This window comes from Oryzias latipes, chromosome 14 (genome assembly GCF_053564925.1).
Source record: "Oryzias latipes strain Hd-rR chromosome 14, Olatipes_Hd-rR_3.1".
NCBI lineage: Eukaryota > Metazoa > Chordata > Actinopteri > Beloniformes > Adrianichthyidae > Oryzias > Oryzias latipes.
In genome coordinates this window covers 2,397,715-2,416,537 of record NC_136250.1, presented here as the reverse complement: position 1 = coordinate 2,416,537, position 18,823 = coordinate 2,397,715, and the positions used below count along the sequence as shown (strand labels likewise).

General features: G+C 41.7%; 1 protein-coding gene and 1 long non-coding RNA gene across 2 annotated transcripts in view; both read right to left on the bottom strand.

The window, feature by feature from the left end:
* jam3b (junctional adhesion molecule 3b) overlaps window positions 1-3,287 on the bottom strand; it is a 53,632-nt gene extending 50,345 nt beyond the window's left edge. Inside the window, exon 1 of the mRNA XM_023962365.2 lies at window positions 3,115-3,287. Within this exon, the coding sequence (XP_023818133.1) occupies window positions 3,115-3,163 (49 nt within the window). The 5' untranslated portion in view covers window positions 3,164-3,287. The remainder of the gene's footprint in view (window positions 1-3,114) is intronic.
* Window positions 3,288-12,716: 9,429 nt separating this feature from the next.
* On the bottom strand, window positions 12,717-17,458 carry LOC144983605 (uncharacterized). The gene is made up of 2 exons (XR_013647333.1): window positions 15,798-17,458; window positions 12,717-15,683 (listed from the first exon to the last, which is right to left on the bottom strand). It is a non-coding gene; the product is annotated as an uncharacterized LOC144983605 (long non-coding RNA).
* Window positions 17,459-18,823: the final 1,365 nt, after the last annotated feature.

Here is an 18,823-nt window from a genome sequence, read left to right as displayed (position 1 = left end):
CCCGTCTTTCGGGTCCTTGCAGCGAAGAAAAAGAGCACTGACCGCATGGATTAAAAAAATTATGAGCGAGCAGGACCTTAATAATAATCATGACAGTAATAAAAGCACATTTAGACCCCAGTCCACGCGCATATGTGAAAATGCAATCCCCTCTTTGCATTTTCATTTTAATTATGACACAGAATAAGCGGTTTTTAAGTAGAAAATGAAAAAGCATTTTGAAGGATTGATTTTTCATTTTAATTCTGAGTCATTTGATGCAGCTTCATTTTGAAAATAAAAAAGGATTTCTGTTAATCCATTTTAATTGTCAAATTAGACATTTCTAAATGAATTTTGGTACACATTTACCAGAGAACGTATTGAAAATAAAATGTCAAATAACATTTTCTTTATCATTTTAATTAAGTGACAGAATGAGCGGTGTTGAAGAAGAAAAAGAAAAAACATTTTGAAGGATTGCTTTTTCATTTTGAGTCAAAAAATGCAGCTTCATTGTGAAAACGAAAAAAAAAATGCATTTCTGGTTTTGACTTTTATTTGTAATTATTCTACAGAATCGCTTCCATAAGGAAGTGGGTTCACTCCATCATTTCAGTGCTACATTCTTTAAAATGCACTTTTATCTGTGTTTTTACTGTCATCTTCGCACTTCTTCCCTAGGAGTGAAAACAGCCACGATGAGACTCAAGACAAGAAGACATTTTCACTGGAGCACAACGGTAGATCATCTGCTTTGGGTTAGTTGGTCTGACACTCGTGCCTTCATCGTCTTTTATTGGTACAAGACACAATAAACTTCTTCAAGACTAGAAAAAAATACCAAAAAAAAGTCTCTTGAAAATATGAATTCTAAATTATTTTGGTGCTGACTGACAATCCTTCAGAAACTCTTTTCTGTCTCAATAAAAAGGGATTAATAGATTTTCATTTTCCATTAGATTACAAATGATTGTTTTGTTCATAATCTAACAGCCCTCTAAATGCATCAAGTTTACTATAGTACTGTAGGTACTCTAAACTCAATGTTTAACCCACATAAACTCATGATGCTCATTTTAAATTTAGAAACAGTTTGGATTTTCTTATGTTGCCATTGCATTGCATGTTGACTGTAGTCATGTCTGTGTTGCATGACTTGCTTTGGCCCTCCAGAGGACCATAGATGGAAATTAGCCTTGTATTCATTTGCATATTTAAATATGCATGTTGTTTATGGGAACTTGGTTAAATCAGATATATATTTCTTAAGTCTACATATATGCGAGTTGTAATCATTGACTATACGAAAACTGGAAAGAGCGTGTGACATCATCCATAGAAAATGGTTTATTTCAGGCTCCAACCAAATGGAGTTACGGATGTAGCCACGGTGGAACTAAGATTGTCAATAAGCAATGAGGGGCAGGTGGCTACCGCCTACTGTTATTGAGGCACCTGATTGGTCAGTTTATGCCTTGAATAACTCTCTATAATGAAAAGAAAATCATGAGAAAAAAGGAAGATTATCAAAAACACATTTAAAAAAATGTATCAGACCAATAACGGTTATTTTAACTAATACAATTACTGAGTAACTGTTCATTTCTCTAAAGACGTCTGTGGGATTTTGGCTTCTTGGAGCCAGCAGGTACCTCCAGTTTTGAACGCCGGGAGGGGGAGGGGGGGGGGGTCATTCAGTCCAGTTCTCATATAGATTCACTGGTTTCAGTTCTGACTCCCCATTTCTTACTGGCTTTTCTTGTCCTTTGAAATCTGCAGTTTAGGATCTTAGACTTCCTTTTTTCCTTAATGTGAGCTCCTTGAAAGTCCGACTCCAGGGAACATCTTTGTTTTTGGTGTAACATGTTGTAGCATTCTTCTCATGATGGAGGGCATATTTAAAAGAATTGAATCTTAAAATGGCTTTTCTGTGTATTTCTTTATTCAAACTGTGCTGAATCAGGAGCAGACGAAAAAATTCCACATGAAAAAGCTCTCAGCTGAGACACAGACACTGCGCCGGCCGGCCGGAGTCTCCCTGCATCCACTTGCAGACAAACGTCTCGTTTTCCTCGTCTGGAATCTGGATCTAAACTTTGCGGCTAAATTGATACGATTTTGCTCGCTGTTTTACCACTATTGTTGGGTTGGGGGTGTGGGGGCTGATGGTGGGAGTGTAAACAAAGAGACGATGGGATATCAGGGAAGGCTTAATTTGCACCTGTGGTTCCGCCCACAGCAAAAAGCCACAACAAAAAACGGCACAATCGGCATAAGACCACTGGGAACGCTTTGAAAATAGATCATATGTTGAGTGGGACTTTAAACATAAATATCTAGTAATGTAAAAAAATGAAAAAGCAAACATGGAGCAAAATTATGTTTCGTTAAAATTTTAAATTGAAAAGTTCACAAACCGAATGAAACTGGCCAGACAGAGAAAAGACCATAATCATAATCGGATAGTTTGATCCTAATATTGATTCATCAGTAGCACCACACTGTCTGTCCGGTGAACAGTTGGGAGTGGGACAAGCTGAGGGCGTGGGGGGGGGGGGGGGGGGGGGGGGGACAAAGAGGGGTGAGAGCGCGCACCCCCTCCCGGTCAGCCTGCCGTTAATGCGCTGCAGGAAAAACCGTTATCCGGAATCTGTCTCTGCCCGCGTGGAATGCTGCACGCGGACCCACCGCCGACAATCATCAGTCATAGCCCAGCAGAACTTTCCTTGCGCATGCGCCCACGAACACACGCAACAACACGGCCCCAGAAAACGTCCAGGCAGCGGACCGAAGTTCTGAAATAATGTATTCACCGACAACAGTTAGAAAAGCGGCGCTTTGAACAACAAAAGCGGCTTAAATCCGCCGCTAAGTCAACTTATGGAAAATGGCGACGACATTAGTCAGTTCTTCAGAACCGTGCGTCACTAAACCCGTTCCCGCGCGGAGAACCGCCGCTTTTTCGGGCTGTTTAGTTAAGTTTGAGCTTATTTGAGTCCGGAGAGTCACTGGTGAGTCCAGGTCTCGTCAGGTTTGAGGGAAATCGTGATGAGACCCCCGTGGGGGTGGGCAGCGACAGACGGCCGCTCTTTGGAGAGGAGCGCGGAGTGAAGGAGAGGTTTCTGCACTTACACGAAGTTGAAAGGAGCGTCAGGAGGAGAGCCAGGCGTGTTCTCGCCATCTTGGTGTCGATGCTCGCTGTGGCTGACCGTGCATGCGCACAGTGGCCTTTACGGCTGATGAGGGGAGGGGTGGGGGGACCTGCGCACACACGGAGAGCGAGGGGGGTTTAGTGGAGGTTACCATGGCGACGGAAAGCATCACTCACGCGGTGCGAGAGGTTCGTGCTGTTGTCGTAAACTGTCCGGCAGCAGAAACGCAGCCATCCTCCTCTGCGTGATTTCAAACAGATATTTCTCTGTGAACCACAGAACACGAGACAACTACGCCTTTTTCTTTAGAATCGCTGTTTTAGAGTAGCGTGAAACTTCCTAAATGTGGGACGAATTCCACATTTCTTTCTGCAGTAAACCTCAGACCGGTGCGTTGTACTAACCAAGCCTCGGGACTCCGAAACGAAACAAAAGAAGACTTGATAGGTCTTATTTTAGGCACTGACGTTCACCCAGAGGCGGTCCTGGCTAGTTTGACGCCCTGGGTGAAACACTGGATGGCACCCACACCCCCTTTCCAGCCCACCCAGCCTGCAAACATACATGGACAAAATATATTATTTAAATATATTATGGGTTGAATGCTATAAAGCAGTGTCTTTCAACCAGTGTGTGTACCAGCGTGCCGTGGGAGATGGTCAGGTGTGCAATGGGGAATCGCCCTCATTAACTGATCTAAAAACATTTTCCATCTCCAGGATATCAGCTCTGTGTTCATCCAAACAGGCCCTGATAAAACACTGAGGAGTTAGGAATATGAACGATCATAAAATACTTTTTTTGTGTTTATTTGATTCTATTAAAGACATTTTGATCAGAATGACGGTACCATGATTTAGCCGTAGCTTCAGCTGTTTTAGGAAAAGTCCCGCCCCTTTAACTGTCTCCACCAATCATTCTTGGAGACTTAATCATACGTCATCAGTCTGACCAAAGAAATAAAACGTTTTTGTTAAAATTTTCAAAGACTTCAGTTTTGATTAAGACAAAAGAAAAACTAATGAAACTTTAACATCTTCACTTTTTGTGTTGCTACAGAAAACATAAATATAATGTTAGTTTTCTGTGTAAATTTGATCAATCATATTGTGATCATACAATTGTTCAAAACAATCACAGTTGCTTTTGCACCGACATTGAAAAAAAATATTTAAAACATAAATCACAATTTAGAAAGAATATATTTGTTTTTTTGTGAGGTTTTATAAAATTGCATGTTAATAAACGGAAGGGAAAAATAACTACCAGGGTAAAATGTCAAATAATTCAGTGGAAAATTATTCCTGAAAACTAACTTAACTTTTATTACATCTTATAGAAAAAATATTGTGTAGGGACAGTACAGCAATACAGACTATGAGTTTATCCTTTTTTAAGTTTTGGATGCTGGTGTGCCGCGGGTTTTTTGTCAAGGATAAAGTGCACCTTTGCTCAAAAAAGGTTGAAAACACTGCTATAAATCCTTCAACCCATTGTTTTCCTGTTTCTCTTTATTATAGTATCTTCCGCCATTTTTTGCAGTTTAACTCCTACAAATTTTCAGCTATTTTAACCGTTCAACTATTCAAATGTTCAGCTCTTTCAGCTTTTTCTAGCTATGACATTTGGTCCTTCAAATCCTTGAACTTTTCAAGATATTCCAGGATTCCCAGGATTTTTGCCTCCATTGAAATACATGGGGAATCCTTGAAAACCTTTGCTTCCTTCTGTGGTGCAGAAGCTCGCTGGTTCGATACCCGGCGCTCGCATTTTTCACAAAAATATATTTTTTGTTATTGTGCTGTTTTCACTTTGTTATGGTCAACTTTGAACATGTCCTTATTTTAAATTTTTTTGCCAATTATTAAATAGACCATTTAATAGACCATTAAATAGATCATCTCACAATTGAGATGTAGTATGTTAGTTGGTTCACACATCAGTTTGTGGTTTTTTTTTTTAAATCTGGCTTTGGTAAAAATTAACAGATTTTCAGGTTTTTTCCAGAGCTGAATACAAACCTGACACGAATTATGAATGAATTAATTGCGGGCATTTTTGCTGACTTCATGAATGAACATCAATGGAAACTTAAGGACATATTCTTGTGTTTGTGTGCTTGAGTGTCACATAAAACTGTACTGACATTTTTATGAGTTTATTACTGAAAGAAAGTAGCAACAGATAGTGTGGTAGTTGCTGAATAACTTGGATCAACAAGGATGCAGAATGTCGCTCTAACAAATTTATTTGGACTGCTGCACTGGTAGAGCCAATGGTGAGGCTAACGTGGAGGCAGATGCTAAGAAAAAGCCAGATTCTTAGGCCAAAATCATCACCCAGACTTTTATTTAGAATTTGATTTGGGCATTAGGAGAGGGACAAGAGAAAAATGGCATTTCAGGGGGTAATCCAGACTGTTATTTTCAAAATTATTTTCAAGCGCTCTATTCTCTAAGTTTCTGTAGATTTGGTCACAAGATATGTAAGTTTAAACTCTGTTTTAGTATTTTGCTTGTGGATAATTTGTAATATGTCTGCACAATATATCGTAAATATATCGTTAATCGCGATATAAAGATGTGCAACACGCATATTGCAGGAGATAATTGTAATAAATGGTTACCTTGAATGTGCTAAAACAATCTTTTGGCAGTGTGACAGTGTAGCTCCATCAGTTGGTGGCTGCGCTCACACTCACACATGGAGACGCGCACACACACACGTGCGAATGGACGCGCACAGGCTGACACGCAATCATGCCATTCCTTTGCTTTAACTTACTTTTCTCTCCATCCCTGTTCCTCTGCAGGTATCCCTGGGTGCACACGGGGTTGCCGACTCTTAATCCTCACGCATACACGTGCACAAAACTCACACAGCGTCATCTTTAGTTTCTTTTGATTTCCAGTCAGTGGTGACTGACCCACCAGGTCAGGTGACTCACCTGACGTTGTTTGTATTTTACTGTTAAGGGTAATTATTGGGATTTTTGTAAATAACAGATTGTGTTTCTTTGGATGAAAATGTTTGTTTTTGTATGTTTATTTGTGTTTTGGAAAACAATGTAAAACTCTTCGTTTATTGAACTAATGAAGCCCAGTAGGAGGTACTTATGATTTAAAAAAGGGAAGTGTTACAGGAAATGATTAGGGTGTCTAGTGATGATGTGGCCTTGTGTGGAGCAGTTGACGTGCTCTGTTTCCTTAAATTAAAAAAAGAAAACTCTCACCTTGGTTCCTCTGCATTCATTTCCTGAGGAACCCACGACATATTTGGTGTCAGAAGTGGGATTAGCAGATGGCCAGCCACAAAAAGGTGAGACGCAAAGGTCTGCGTTGGCAGAAGGATGAGATGAATCCATCAGACACAGTCCTTCCGTCGTCCATGAGAGACTTTCTTCATGGACAGCAAAAGCGGGAAGACAGCCTCATTGCTGCACTTCAAGGTTTGAGAGCCTCTATTTCCAAATCAGAGCGCCAAGCTGGTTGGCGGCAGAAAGTCAGTCCCCATGACCGAGCTAATCCACAGTTAGCAGCCCAAGATTGATCTGCCAACACCAGCTGCAACGTCTCATCAACGGCATCCAGTGGCACATGAGGACTCCAGTTGGTCAGACAAATCGCAGGGCAGAGCCAGTCCACAACCACCTGATTGGAGGCCTTACATGGAGCCAAAGATTCCTCTGTAACAGATAAGTGAGGACATTGAAAATTACCTGCTACGCTTCGAATGAATTGCCAGAAATTGGAGATAGCCAAAGACTGAGTGGGCATGTCGCCTTGTCCCACTGCTGTCCGGGAAGGCGTTGGAGGCTTACACGGCAATGGATGAGCAGCAAGACCACATCTACAAAGACCTGAAAGTAGCACTCCTGGTGAAATTTGACATCTCACCAGAGACTTATCGTCAGTAGTTCCGTTCTGTTGTGGTGCCATCTGGGGCGAATCCAACCGAGATGTACCACCGACTGAAGGGCCTCTTCCGTTGCTGGATCCGACCAGAGCAACACAGCAAGGAGCAGATCGGGCAGCTGCTGCATGTACTTCCATCTGACGTGAGGACGTGGGTGAAGGAGCACGAACCAGAGGATGGCCTCACTGCTGCCGGCTTGCGCTGCAGTACCTCAACGCTCGACGAGGGGCGTTGTCTACAAAGCTCTCTGGTGGGGATCATCGTCATCCCATCTAAGCCGCTCCACCGAGACCTGCATGGAGAGACTTCAACCAGGCACCTCAAGGTACCAACCCAGCACCTAACCAGCAAGCGGCGGGTAAGGATCTTGTGCGCTTCTATTGCCAGCAGCTTGGTCATAAAGCCTCCATATGCCTGATTTGCAAAACTAAATTCACAAGTGCTTGCTATGCACCCTGGCCAGAGACTGACTCAAGTACAGGGCCTGTCATCAAGAATATAGACATATTTAAACCACTTAAATTTGTAACTATGAATGGTCAGCAAGTTACTGCTATGCTGGACGCTGGTAGTTTTGTTTCTTTGGTTAAACTGAGTTTAATTCCTATTGGTGGACTGGACTATGGCAGGCAAACAAATGCTGTCTGTGTACATGATGAAAAACATTTGTAACCAAAAGCAGATGCAACTGTAACCGTAAACAAACAATCATATCTTTTGACTGTTGGGGTGGTAGACAAACTGCCTGTTGATTTAATTTTGGGGTGTGATATAACTGTGTTAAGGGAATTATTAAATGATACTACTGAAACGTCTAATGCTAAACGATGTCAATGTCTCAGCAGCCGTTCTTACTAGAGTACAGGCCAAAGCTGGGAGTCAAGGTCTTCCACACTTTGATGACAGGTTCTTTGACAGTGGCAAAGAAATGCCACTGCTGCGCGTCGGACGGTTCAGGCTTCCACGGCGTGCGTTAAAAAGTGATAATGCCCACTCTGTCGGCCATTAACCCTTACTTAACAGTGCAATCTTTAGACAGGACAATAAATGTAAATCTGGTGTTAATTAGCATCTTATGAATATGCATTCCGAATATTTTCCTTCCTGAAAATGTAATTCTTTGTAAAAACGAATGAGCAACTCCTTAAAGTCACTTAGCATTTCTTGGCAGAAAATACACGTATTGTTCATAGACTTAATGTGGAAATTTTGACGCTCAAAGAACATAAAATCCTTTTGTTTAGAGCCAATAAAGTTATTAAATGAAAACACAGAACAGAGCCCATGTTTTAGCTCCTTCTGACCTTCTCTGTTCTTTTTCCAGCAACATCCTTAAAGCAACTATGACATCTTTGGTTCTCTTTCTCTACATGAAATCAGACTGATCTTCATAAATGTTCCCTTCAAACCTCAGCCTGGTTCTACTCTTTCCCATTGCTTCAATTTAAGGATAAACTGTCTCTCCACTCTTCATCCTCTTCTTCCTCACTTCATCCTTACAGCTCTTTGCCACTTCCTGCTTCAGAGCAGCCACCTCTTCTACTCTGTACTTTCTAACATTTTGTTCCTTCATCTGATCTTAAAGGCCCTCCCGTCTTTTCCATCCCTTTTGTTGAACATGTCAACACATTTCCATTTCTGTCCTTGATCATTCCAACCTACGGAACATCCCTCCATCTCTGTTTCTGTTCCTCACCTGTACAGATCTCCCTCCTTTGTTTCCAACCTGTCATAAGCCTCCCTTTGTTTTGGTTCTTACCACCATCACCTTTTCCTTGTGCTGCGACTATTTGTACTCCAGTATTCCGTCTACTAAGTCTCCCAATTTTCCTAAAAATTTCTTCTTATCACACTCTCAAACCATCAAGTATCCTGATCTGCTTTCCTCATTCCAGATGGCACATCAAGTACCTTCATCACTATAGTCCGCTTTACTGGCCAAATTTGAAAGCTCACCTGTAATCTGCTACGGACCGAACATGCAACCCTGGACTGCTTCAAAACTTGAAATTGATGTTGTCACAGTCCTCCAAAGTGAAAAGGAGGAGGTAAACGATGTAAGCGGCAGGCAACACAAGTGGCTGAAAAACAAAGCAGTGTGTAAAACAAATAAAACCAAAGATTTTAGAACTCTCCTTTCACTCTAACGAAGTCTACGGGACTATCCTAATGTGAAATCAGCCTTACATTCACAATAGATTGTGTGTAATGTTTTGTGTAGAAAGGTTTGTATTTAAAGCAATGCTCTTCAATGTGTCTGCTTCAGTGTTCGGAGGGGCGGCGGCTTAACCTCACTGACCTCAGGAGTTTTTGTGCCTCTAAGCTTTAACTGATAAAGTCCAATAGATTTGACAGTGTCTCCCTTGAGTGTTTAAAGGAGCTTCATGATTGAGTATTGAGTGAACAACAAAGTGAATTTTATTCTTTATTCTTTGACTGGGTCCAGCAGAATCCCATGCTGTGGTTCAGCTATTTCCATGAAGATAAAAAACAATGAACTGTGCTGAAGCCTCGTCAGCACATTTCACTCAAATGTGGCTGACAGTGAAACAGACAAACAAACCAGACTGTGGGTCAAACACAGCCATGTTCAGCAGAAAAAGTCTTTTTGGATTTCTCAACTCACTTTTACTCCACAGTTTAGTGCCTTTGTGTTCTATTTCCTGCTTCAATTATTCTTTCTGAAAAACAGTATGCTTACTCCGTCAAAACAAAAATTTAGAGAAGCCTCTGAAAATAAAGCATTTTCAGATCTAAAATCAATCCAGTCAAATTTAGTCTCTGAGAAGGTTTGTTAGTTATTTACCTCACAGTAACAATTCAGTAGAAAAAAAGAGACAAGACCTTTATAAATTATGTGTCATGAAGCACAGACACCCTCATTCCCGCTCACATTTCTTATGCTTTGTTAATTTAAAAACCATACTCAGTCCTTCTGTAACGTGACACTGCACTAAACGAGACAAGACAGCACTACAGCAGGCAGAGGAAGCTTTGAACCTGCAACCTACTGTTAGTCTGCAAAATACAGTGAGTCCCCCAAACCATCCAGCCATCCGTCCGTCCGTCCTTCCATCCATCCGTCTGTCCTTCCATCCATCCATCCGTCCGTCCAACCATCCATCCATCCATCCATCCATCCATCCATCCATCCATCCGTCCGTCTGTCCGTCCAACCATCCGTCCGTCCTTCCATCCACCACTCCATGGCAGGCCACACAGAGATGATCACCCAACCATTAGATTAATTCTACCTATCGATGTCAATGTAGAAAAAAGTCAGTTTTCATACATTTAAACCCGAAATGGTTCCAATGTTGCTACCTACTGCAGTAATTATACCTAAAAATAGACAAATGTCTGATAATACTCAGATGCCTGTGAATTGTGTCATATAAACCATGTCAATCTGTTATCCAGGAAGTCTTCTATCTTGAATTAGGTACAGCTCCCCGCTGCTGCCTTCAGGGTTTTCTTTCTGGGGTCCCAATGACGCCACACCAGCTGTTCGGCTCTTTCATTCTCTGTGCATAGCCTGGAGTCTCACCCAGCGTAAATGCCAAGCGTGTGTGAATCCCAGCGAGCACTACTCTGCACACGGGCAGATCTTACGATGGAACGTATCTGTGACCTACTTTAAAGATCTTGCAAGAGTGACCAAACTTGTGAAAACAGGAAAAGTAAAAAGAAAAACTTGATCAAACCAATGGATATGCATTCCAGGCTTTTTTCTTACTCTGCAATACATGAATGTGCAGTTGAGTGTGTCAGCCCTAAAATGGTGTTTAAACAGCTGTCAGGCCTGTTTGTTCGGTGTATTTGTCCACTTTTGGAAAGATCAGGATTCTGTGGAGTTAAAAAAAGACGAAAGTGACAATAGCTTTAAAATGACTTTAAAATGACTTTTCAGCACAGGACTAACCCATAGGTCCTTGTCCTTAGCCCACATGCTAACAATTCATAGGTCATGGGTCTTGTACATTGTCTTTTTAATAGGACTGCATAATAAATTGCAAATTTATTGTTATCGCAATATCAAGCTGTGCAATACGCATGTCGCAAAGGACGGCAAAAATTGGGATAAAAGGTTACCTTAAATGTGCTAAAACAATCTCATGGCAGCTTAATTTAGCCAATCAAATAAATTCCTTTATACATTTGACCAATTAGATGCACCCCGTCACGATGGTGGCCAATCGGATGGAGCCTGTTGATGGTAAATGTCCGGCTCCTATGTAGACGAGGGTCATTTGGAGTTTAATTTAAGGTATGTTGACTTTTATTTAAACTCAGCTGTTGCTGCTGACAGGAAACAATCAGGAAAACGGTAACTTTGACTCTTTCCGCTCTTTAATTTTCTGATTCAGAAGGAAGTTTTATTTTGGAAAACTAACGGATTCTGTTTCACCACATCTGCCTGTCTTGCCACGTCATTCAGAAACATCTTCAGCAGGTTGGTAACTTTATTTGACTGAATCTTCATCCTTTGTAAAAGGACAAACAGTGAGAAAAGAAAAACTGATTATTTGTTTTATTGTTTTTCCAGACTGTGGTACAGTGACTCCTCTGGGTTTATAATCAGGAGATTGGGGTTTGATCTTAGGTATTATTACTATGGACTTGAATCAGATAAACATGAAACTTTCCATTGCGATGCACAAACAAAAGAGGAGCAGCGGAACAACAACCCAGTAGCCTTTAATTTACTAAATACCAGAAGTTATGGAATAACCACATATATGCATAAATGTTTTGAGCTCTTACATGGCCACATATTGACAAACAGTGCGTTATGCTAAGCAGAATTTTGACCTTTGGTACTCCCATGCGATCTCTTCCTGCCATTGCAGTTTGATCCACAAACTTCCTCATGTGATGGACGATCTGTGGATTATGACTGACACTGAACATCTCTGCTGTCACTGCTCCAACAGACACTCAGATCGTCTCTGTGTTCTTTGGGCTTGTCTCTGCAGTGTGGAGGAAGAACCTGGTGAAAAAAGCTGTGTATGTTTGTGGAAACGTTCCTCCCCCTTCTTGTCAGGGAAAACTGAATGAGACCAAAGGGCTTTTATGTCCTCTGCTCCCATTGCTCACGGGGAAATGACGAGCAGCTAAAAGAGCTGGTTCCTCCTGAACATGAAATGATTATAGAGGATGTCAAGGCAGATTTTCTTTATTTTCAGCTGTGTGCCTGTATGAGGTATTTAATTTATTTTTCTCTTGCCTGACCTAACTGCAAATGTGACTAGTTTTCACAGTCTATCAGTGATTTTCAGTCCTCAGTTTTACTCATTGAGAAGTGATGTGTTGTAGTGAGACAAGGCTCATCTCTATCTCTTAGACTGCAGTTGTTCATGGCTCTGACAACCAGATGGTAACATCTAATGGCATCCCAATGTACTGTCTTTATTGCTGTCATTCCATGTTAACTCAGCCCCACAAAATGGCATGCTAGTTCCTTCAGTGTGCTAAAGAGAAATGATGCATGTCAAAATTGATGCTGTTTGCTCTTACTTGCTTTTTTCCTGAAACAATGCCAGCATTTGCTCTCTTTCAGCACAAAGTAAAACCCAGATAACACAGCACAAAAAGAGTTCATTTAAAAGGTTGTATGGCTTGAACCACCATTGTTTAACAAACTATGATGAGAAAATAATATGGAAGTTTTTTGAATTTGCACATATTTTTATTGAAATGTTTGCCCACAGATTCAGACTGCCTTTGGCCACAGCAGAAGACTACACAAGGAAAGCCCCACTGTTACCTGTTGCGACTAACTGAAGAAACATCATACAAAGTTGACGTTTAAACAATAGAAAATACGGTTTCAGGTACATGTGTAAAAATATTGATCAGGATTTCAATGTTTCACAAGTTGAGGCCAAATTTGGTTAATACAGTCTGAAATTTCAGAGGTTCAGAACATCATGAGGAAGATGTTGCCAGACAGAAAATGTTGCCAAATCATAATCAAACATACGGGAAACATGATTTTAAACTCAAGGCTATTTTCTTTTGATAAAATAAAATAATAAAAGATGTGAAACCACATTTTTTGCCATCAGTGTTCTTTCAGTAGAGACAGAAAAGCCAAAGAAGATTCTGTTTAGGTGCCCAGCCTGAATAAAACAAAACTTGCAGATCTACTGCGTACATTTAGAAGTGAAACAAAGGCATCCAAATAAAGGCATGTGATTGGTTGACTGCTGGAGGGAAAATCGTTGCTTAGGATTAGTCCAGTCATGACTGATTTTGCTGTTGATGTTGCCATTTTGAAACAGTGAGTAAACAGGTGGAGAAAGCTCTTCCACTGTTTAACTTCCTCATGTTCCTATCACACTAGAAACACTCTAGAAAAACAGAACGCTGCTTATAGTTTAACCATTCACAAAGAAAACAGAAAATATGCACAAGATGCAGACATAAAATACTGTGTAATCAAAAATCCCCCAAATTAAGACAGGTAGTAAACTCAAAGCTTTCTTTTCTGAAACATTTGCAAATGCTGTGCAGCCGAGGCCCCCAATAGAGGTCCACATGGTCTGTGCATTGTATTTGTTTGTTTTTTTAGTGTTCATGCACATCAGCTCATCCACCCGATAAAAATACAAAAGAAAAAAATGCAGAGCAGTGGTGGAAGTGGGGGGTGGGTACAAGTTTCTGGGTAAAATTCATGAGTGGGAATTCTTATTCTACTACTCTCAGCCATAAATCAGGAGCCAGTCCAACGATGACTTCTTTGTTTTTTGTCAATTATCACTCTGGAACTGAAAATGTTTTCATCAGCCTGGAGAATAAAATAAAACTCATATACAGGGCTTATGCGTGAAACTGTGAGGATAATAAAAAATAAAACACAAGCATTAAAAAACTAATACTACTGTTTTAACATATAAAATGACTAATCGTTACACTTTATTTTTGTGTCTTAACGTGTGAATCAGTAACAGTCAAGAAACAGATCGAGTTAAATTGAGAGTTTGTAGGTAGAACACATTTTGATAACTTGTTTTATCCATATTTACTTTCAGATCTGTCACTGCTTCAATGACTGACTTGTCTTTTGTGCTCTACAACAGATGTTCTGGGGATTTTGAGTTTTTCTGTCTTCATCATCTGTTGTTGTAGCAGTTACTAACATACATATTTTTCCCCAAAACAGATGTGAAGTTGTGCTCCTCCACTACACTATAAAGAAGTCTCTATCTACAGAAATGACTGACAAATTTCATTTCTCCTTACACATCTTCAATCAGCTTCCACTTCTCTCATCTCTTTATTACAATACCAGAATTTTAAACGTACAACAAATTTCATTTTATTTTATTTTGTCTGCCTCTTTTCTGTCCTTTCTGAGCCCAATACCTCATAGTTGACAGTTTCTTAAGCAGAAGTTTCTTTTAGATCTTCTTTTTAGAGAAAGTTTTCTGTTACCACTGTCACCATTCACTCGCTTAGTACAAGGATTACACCTGCAAAGCTCATGTCATTTACCTGCGTCCTCAGGTGTTCAAGGCTTTCTATGTTTCACCATTGTTGCCAAATTGTACTTATTATTCTTTTCAGCTCATTCTTCCAGCCTCCTTGCATCTACTTCCAGATTACCACTTTTCCTTCCTCCTCGAATGTCCACTTCTGGACTAAATCTTTCTGATTCTGGACTAATGATGTTCACCAGTTCTCTACCCTGAAGAATGGGAAAAGGTAATCCTCTAAGGTTGTAGTCTAGACAGTCACCCATCAGCACACTCCTATCATCTGGGTTGTCCTTCTTATCTAACTACATCTCCTTGCTCAGCTACCTCCAGCTCTGTGTTCTGTCTGTTTCTCAGAGCCTCTAAACCAACAACGACTTTTGTATCACCTACACACCCTGCAGCACTTGCGTGCGGTCAGTTAGAAGCCAGTACTCACACCTTACTAACAACTACAGTGCAACATAAGGGCTCTGTACGACAGCATCACCTGTTTGTCATAAGGAAGTGCAATTTACATTAGACTTACAAATACTTCCTTATACACTTTTTACATGTATGACCATGGTACATTCCATTTTCACCCACCCGTATTCATTCATGTAACTAAGGCTTAACACACACATACTATGTCTTCCTGTGGCTGATCTTCACTCCTCTTCTTTCTGGAGCAAACCTCCTCTTCGCTATTCCCCTCCTCAATCCTATATAGTATTGCATTTAAACACAATGGAACCTCAGAAAAAAAGGCAAGCAAGGCCAACTCTCTAAAGACACCCTGTTTTACTAATAGCCACTTGGAAACAGTTGGTGACACACTTGGTGTCATGCTCGGCTGGAACGTGAACAGACCCAAACGCTGAAACCCAAAACGACAGACACTGGAAGTGGCAAGAATGGATTTAACATTGAAAGTCTTTGATGGTTTGGAGACAGACTGCGTAGATGTCACCGGAGCAGAGGACGCCAGATGCAGAGGAGGATTTCGGAGCCAAATAGGAACGGCTTCTTGGAGGTAAGTGGAGCTTGGTAAATGAGGAACGGGCTTGATTGCAGGATGGAGTCAGAGCGCGGAAGTGTCGTGGAGCAGGACTATGAGCTTGAGGATGATGGTCTTGTGGCTGGACCCAGGTCGGCATAGATGGATGAGAGAACTCTGTAGGCAGATCGAGAACTAGGATTAGGCGAGAGCTAGAATTTAACAAGAGCATAAACTAACTTGACGAGATCTTAGAGTCGACCAAGTAAGCACCATTGATGGCAAACGTACTGGCGATGAATACTGGACCGGAGCCATCTTAAATACGGGTGCAGGTGATGAGAAGAATGCCGACAGCTAGGTCCAATCTAGGAAGAAGCAAAGAAAGGGGGGGGGGGGGTACCATGAAACTTGGTATTCATTATAATATGACGATTCACTGATCACTACCTGGTGGTGAGTTGTTTTAGCTAGAAAGACTTGGGAGACCCAAATGTACTGTGAGGGTCTGCTGGGAACACCTGACTGAGCCCTCTGTTAGAGAGGTCTTTTACTCCCACATCCAGGAGAACTTCAAACGGGTACAGAGGGAGCAAGTTGAATCTGAGTGGACCACATTCTCCACCTCCATAGTCTCTGCTGCTGTTTGGAGCTGTGGTCGCAAGGTCTCTGGTGTCTGTCACGGTGGTGGACACTGGAAGTAAGGGATGCCTTCAAGCTGAAGAAAGAGTCCCACCAGACCTAGCTGGCTTGAGGGACTCTAGATGCAGCTGACAGGTACCGGCAGTCTAAGTGAGCTGTGGCCTATGCTGTTGCAGAGACAAAAACTCTGTCCTGTGAGGCCATGGAGAAGTACTATTGTTTGGCCTCAAAGAGATTCTGGCAAACCATCTGGCGCCTGAGGAGGGGAAAGCAGTTTTCTGTAGGCACCGTTTTCAGTGCAGGTGGGGAGCTGTTGACTTCCACTGGGGACATTGTCGGGCGGTGGAAGGAATACTTCAAGGATCTGCTCAATCCTGTCAATTATGTCAATTATGAGTACATTTTGTACAGAAAACAGTTAATAATAGAGTATAGTTAACAGTATAGTACATGTTCCATACAAATTTATTGTCTCTCAGACACTCACAAGTTGCGTGTGTGTGTGCGTTGAAGTTGCTGCCCTGCCTGAGCTAGACCCTGCCTTCAGTGGCCCCCAGGTAAATTGAGTTTGAGACCCCTGCTGTAGAGGGTGTTTTGGGAGTATGGGGTCCGGGGAGCCTTACTGAGGGCTGTCCGGTCTCTGTAAAACTGGAACATGAGCTTGATTCGCATAGCCGGCAGTGAGTCAGACCTGTTCCTGGTGCATGTTGGACCATGTTGGACTCGGGCAGAGATATCCTTTATCACCGGTGAAGGACTTTAAATATCAAGTGAGTGAAGATTGTAGCGTGAGATCGACAGGGGTCCGCTGTTGTGTGGTCACTGTGACTGTCAGTTGTGGTGAAAAGAGAGCTGAGCCAAAAAGCAAAGCGTTCAATTTACAGCTGGATCTTTGTTCCAATACTCACCAACGGTCATGAGCTCTGAGTCATGACCAAAAGAACGAGGTCCTGAATACAAGCAGCTGAAATGATTTTCCGCCGCAGGAAGCTTCCTCCACAGACCCTTAGAGTTTGGTGGAGAGCTCGGGCCCATGGAGAGAGCAGTGGCTGCTCCTTCACATCGAGAGGAGCCAGTTGAGGAGGCTCAGGCATCTGGTCTGGATGCCTCCTGAACGCCTTCCTGGGGAGGGGTTTTGGGCATGTCCCACTGGGCAAAGGCCCAGATGAAGACCCAGCTCATGCTGGAAAGACTACATCTCTCGGCTGGCCTGGGAATGTCTTGGTGTCTGCCCAGAGGAGCTGGAGGAAGTGGCCGGGGAGAGGGAAGTCTGGCATCTTTGCTTAGACTGCTGGTCCTGTGACCTGGTTCTGGATAAGCAGAAGAAGATGGATGGATGATAATGTGATCTTTGGATTTAACCATTCCAACATATTAAAACTACATTTCCTTTCCAAATATCCCTCAGCTCCTGTTTCATACATTCGTTGGAAGTCTGTCATTCTCCGTTTCAGCAGTGTACTGTGGAGTCGTGTTTCTGCCTGTCTCCAGGCTGCTCCGGTTCCCCATAAATACTTCAGTGTTCATGCTGCCTGTTTGGGTTTTTTTGTCATGAATTTGTTTTAATCGATTAAACTTCACGCAGAAAAAGCGATTCTCATACTTTGCTCAACTTGAAGTGGTTTACGAATAAAGACAAAAACATGGACACAGAAACTAAAAGACAACCCAACCCATCTTTCACCCTCCTCCCTCACCACCATTAACACATACATCCCATGACCCCACACACAACAAATACTTCTAATAAAACTAACATATGAAAAGATTGTGGTGTGATTTGGTAACTATGTATACTTCTGAAGCTGCATTGTGTGGATCACATACAGTGTTGACTAACATGAAGGTTGTTTACAAGTGAAGTTGAGAGTTCAAACTCCCAGGTTTTCTTTACTCTGTGTTGCCTGGATGGTAGGAAATAACAGCTTCATTCCACAAATGACAGCAGGGCAAACATGTTTTGTTATCTGCATGAACAGGTTGTAAGCAGTGATAAGACTACATGTGTTTCTCATGTATCTCATTTTAAACAAAGCCAGGAGAAGAATCAACCAGGGATCATCCATTAATGTTCATATCCACTCTGTCCTGAACAGAGGCTACAGAGCTTGGAGACGAGGAAACATGCAGTTTTTAGAATCTTTAGAAAGTAGGGAAATGCTCTCTGTGATGTACAAACACGAACTGCAGGAACTTTTACCCAACAAGTACATAAAGCTGCACATGTACTTCTTCCACCTCAATTACTTCTCCTGAACAATGGTGGTCCATCCAAGACAGCCAACAGCACAACTGAATTATGCACCAAGTGCATCAAGCTTTGTGGTGTAATGGGAGAGGTGGAATCATCCAACATGCATGTCAACATCCGTATCCAGTACAATGCCTCTTTTCTTGCTTTGTCTACCTTTTGGCTCTTAAATTATAGAAGCGACAAGAGACTTACCAAAGTCTCAGATTTACTTTCAGTGCTTTTAACAACAGTATCGACTCCTCGACCCCCACCATCTTGGTTAGTCCTGAGCAGCTGGTACAAAGCCTATGCTCCATTTGCAATCATCCCTTTACTAAGTTTACTTTTTGCCTTTTCGATCTTGGAGAAATGAATGTAAGAGACTAGCTTATCAACTCTCTTTTAAAATTCCTCTATAAAGGAATTTACTGACCTCAACCAC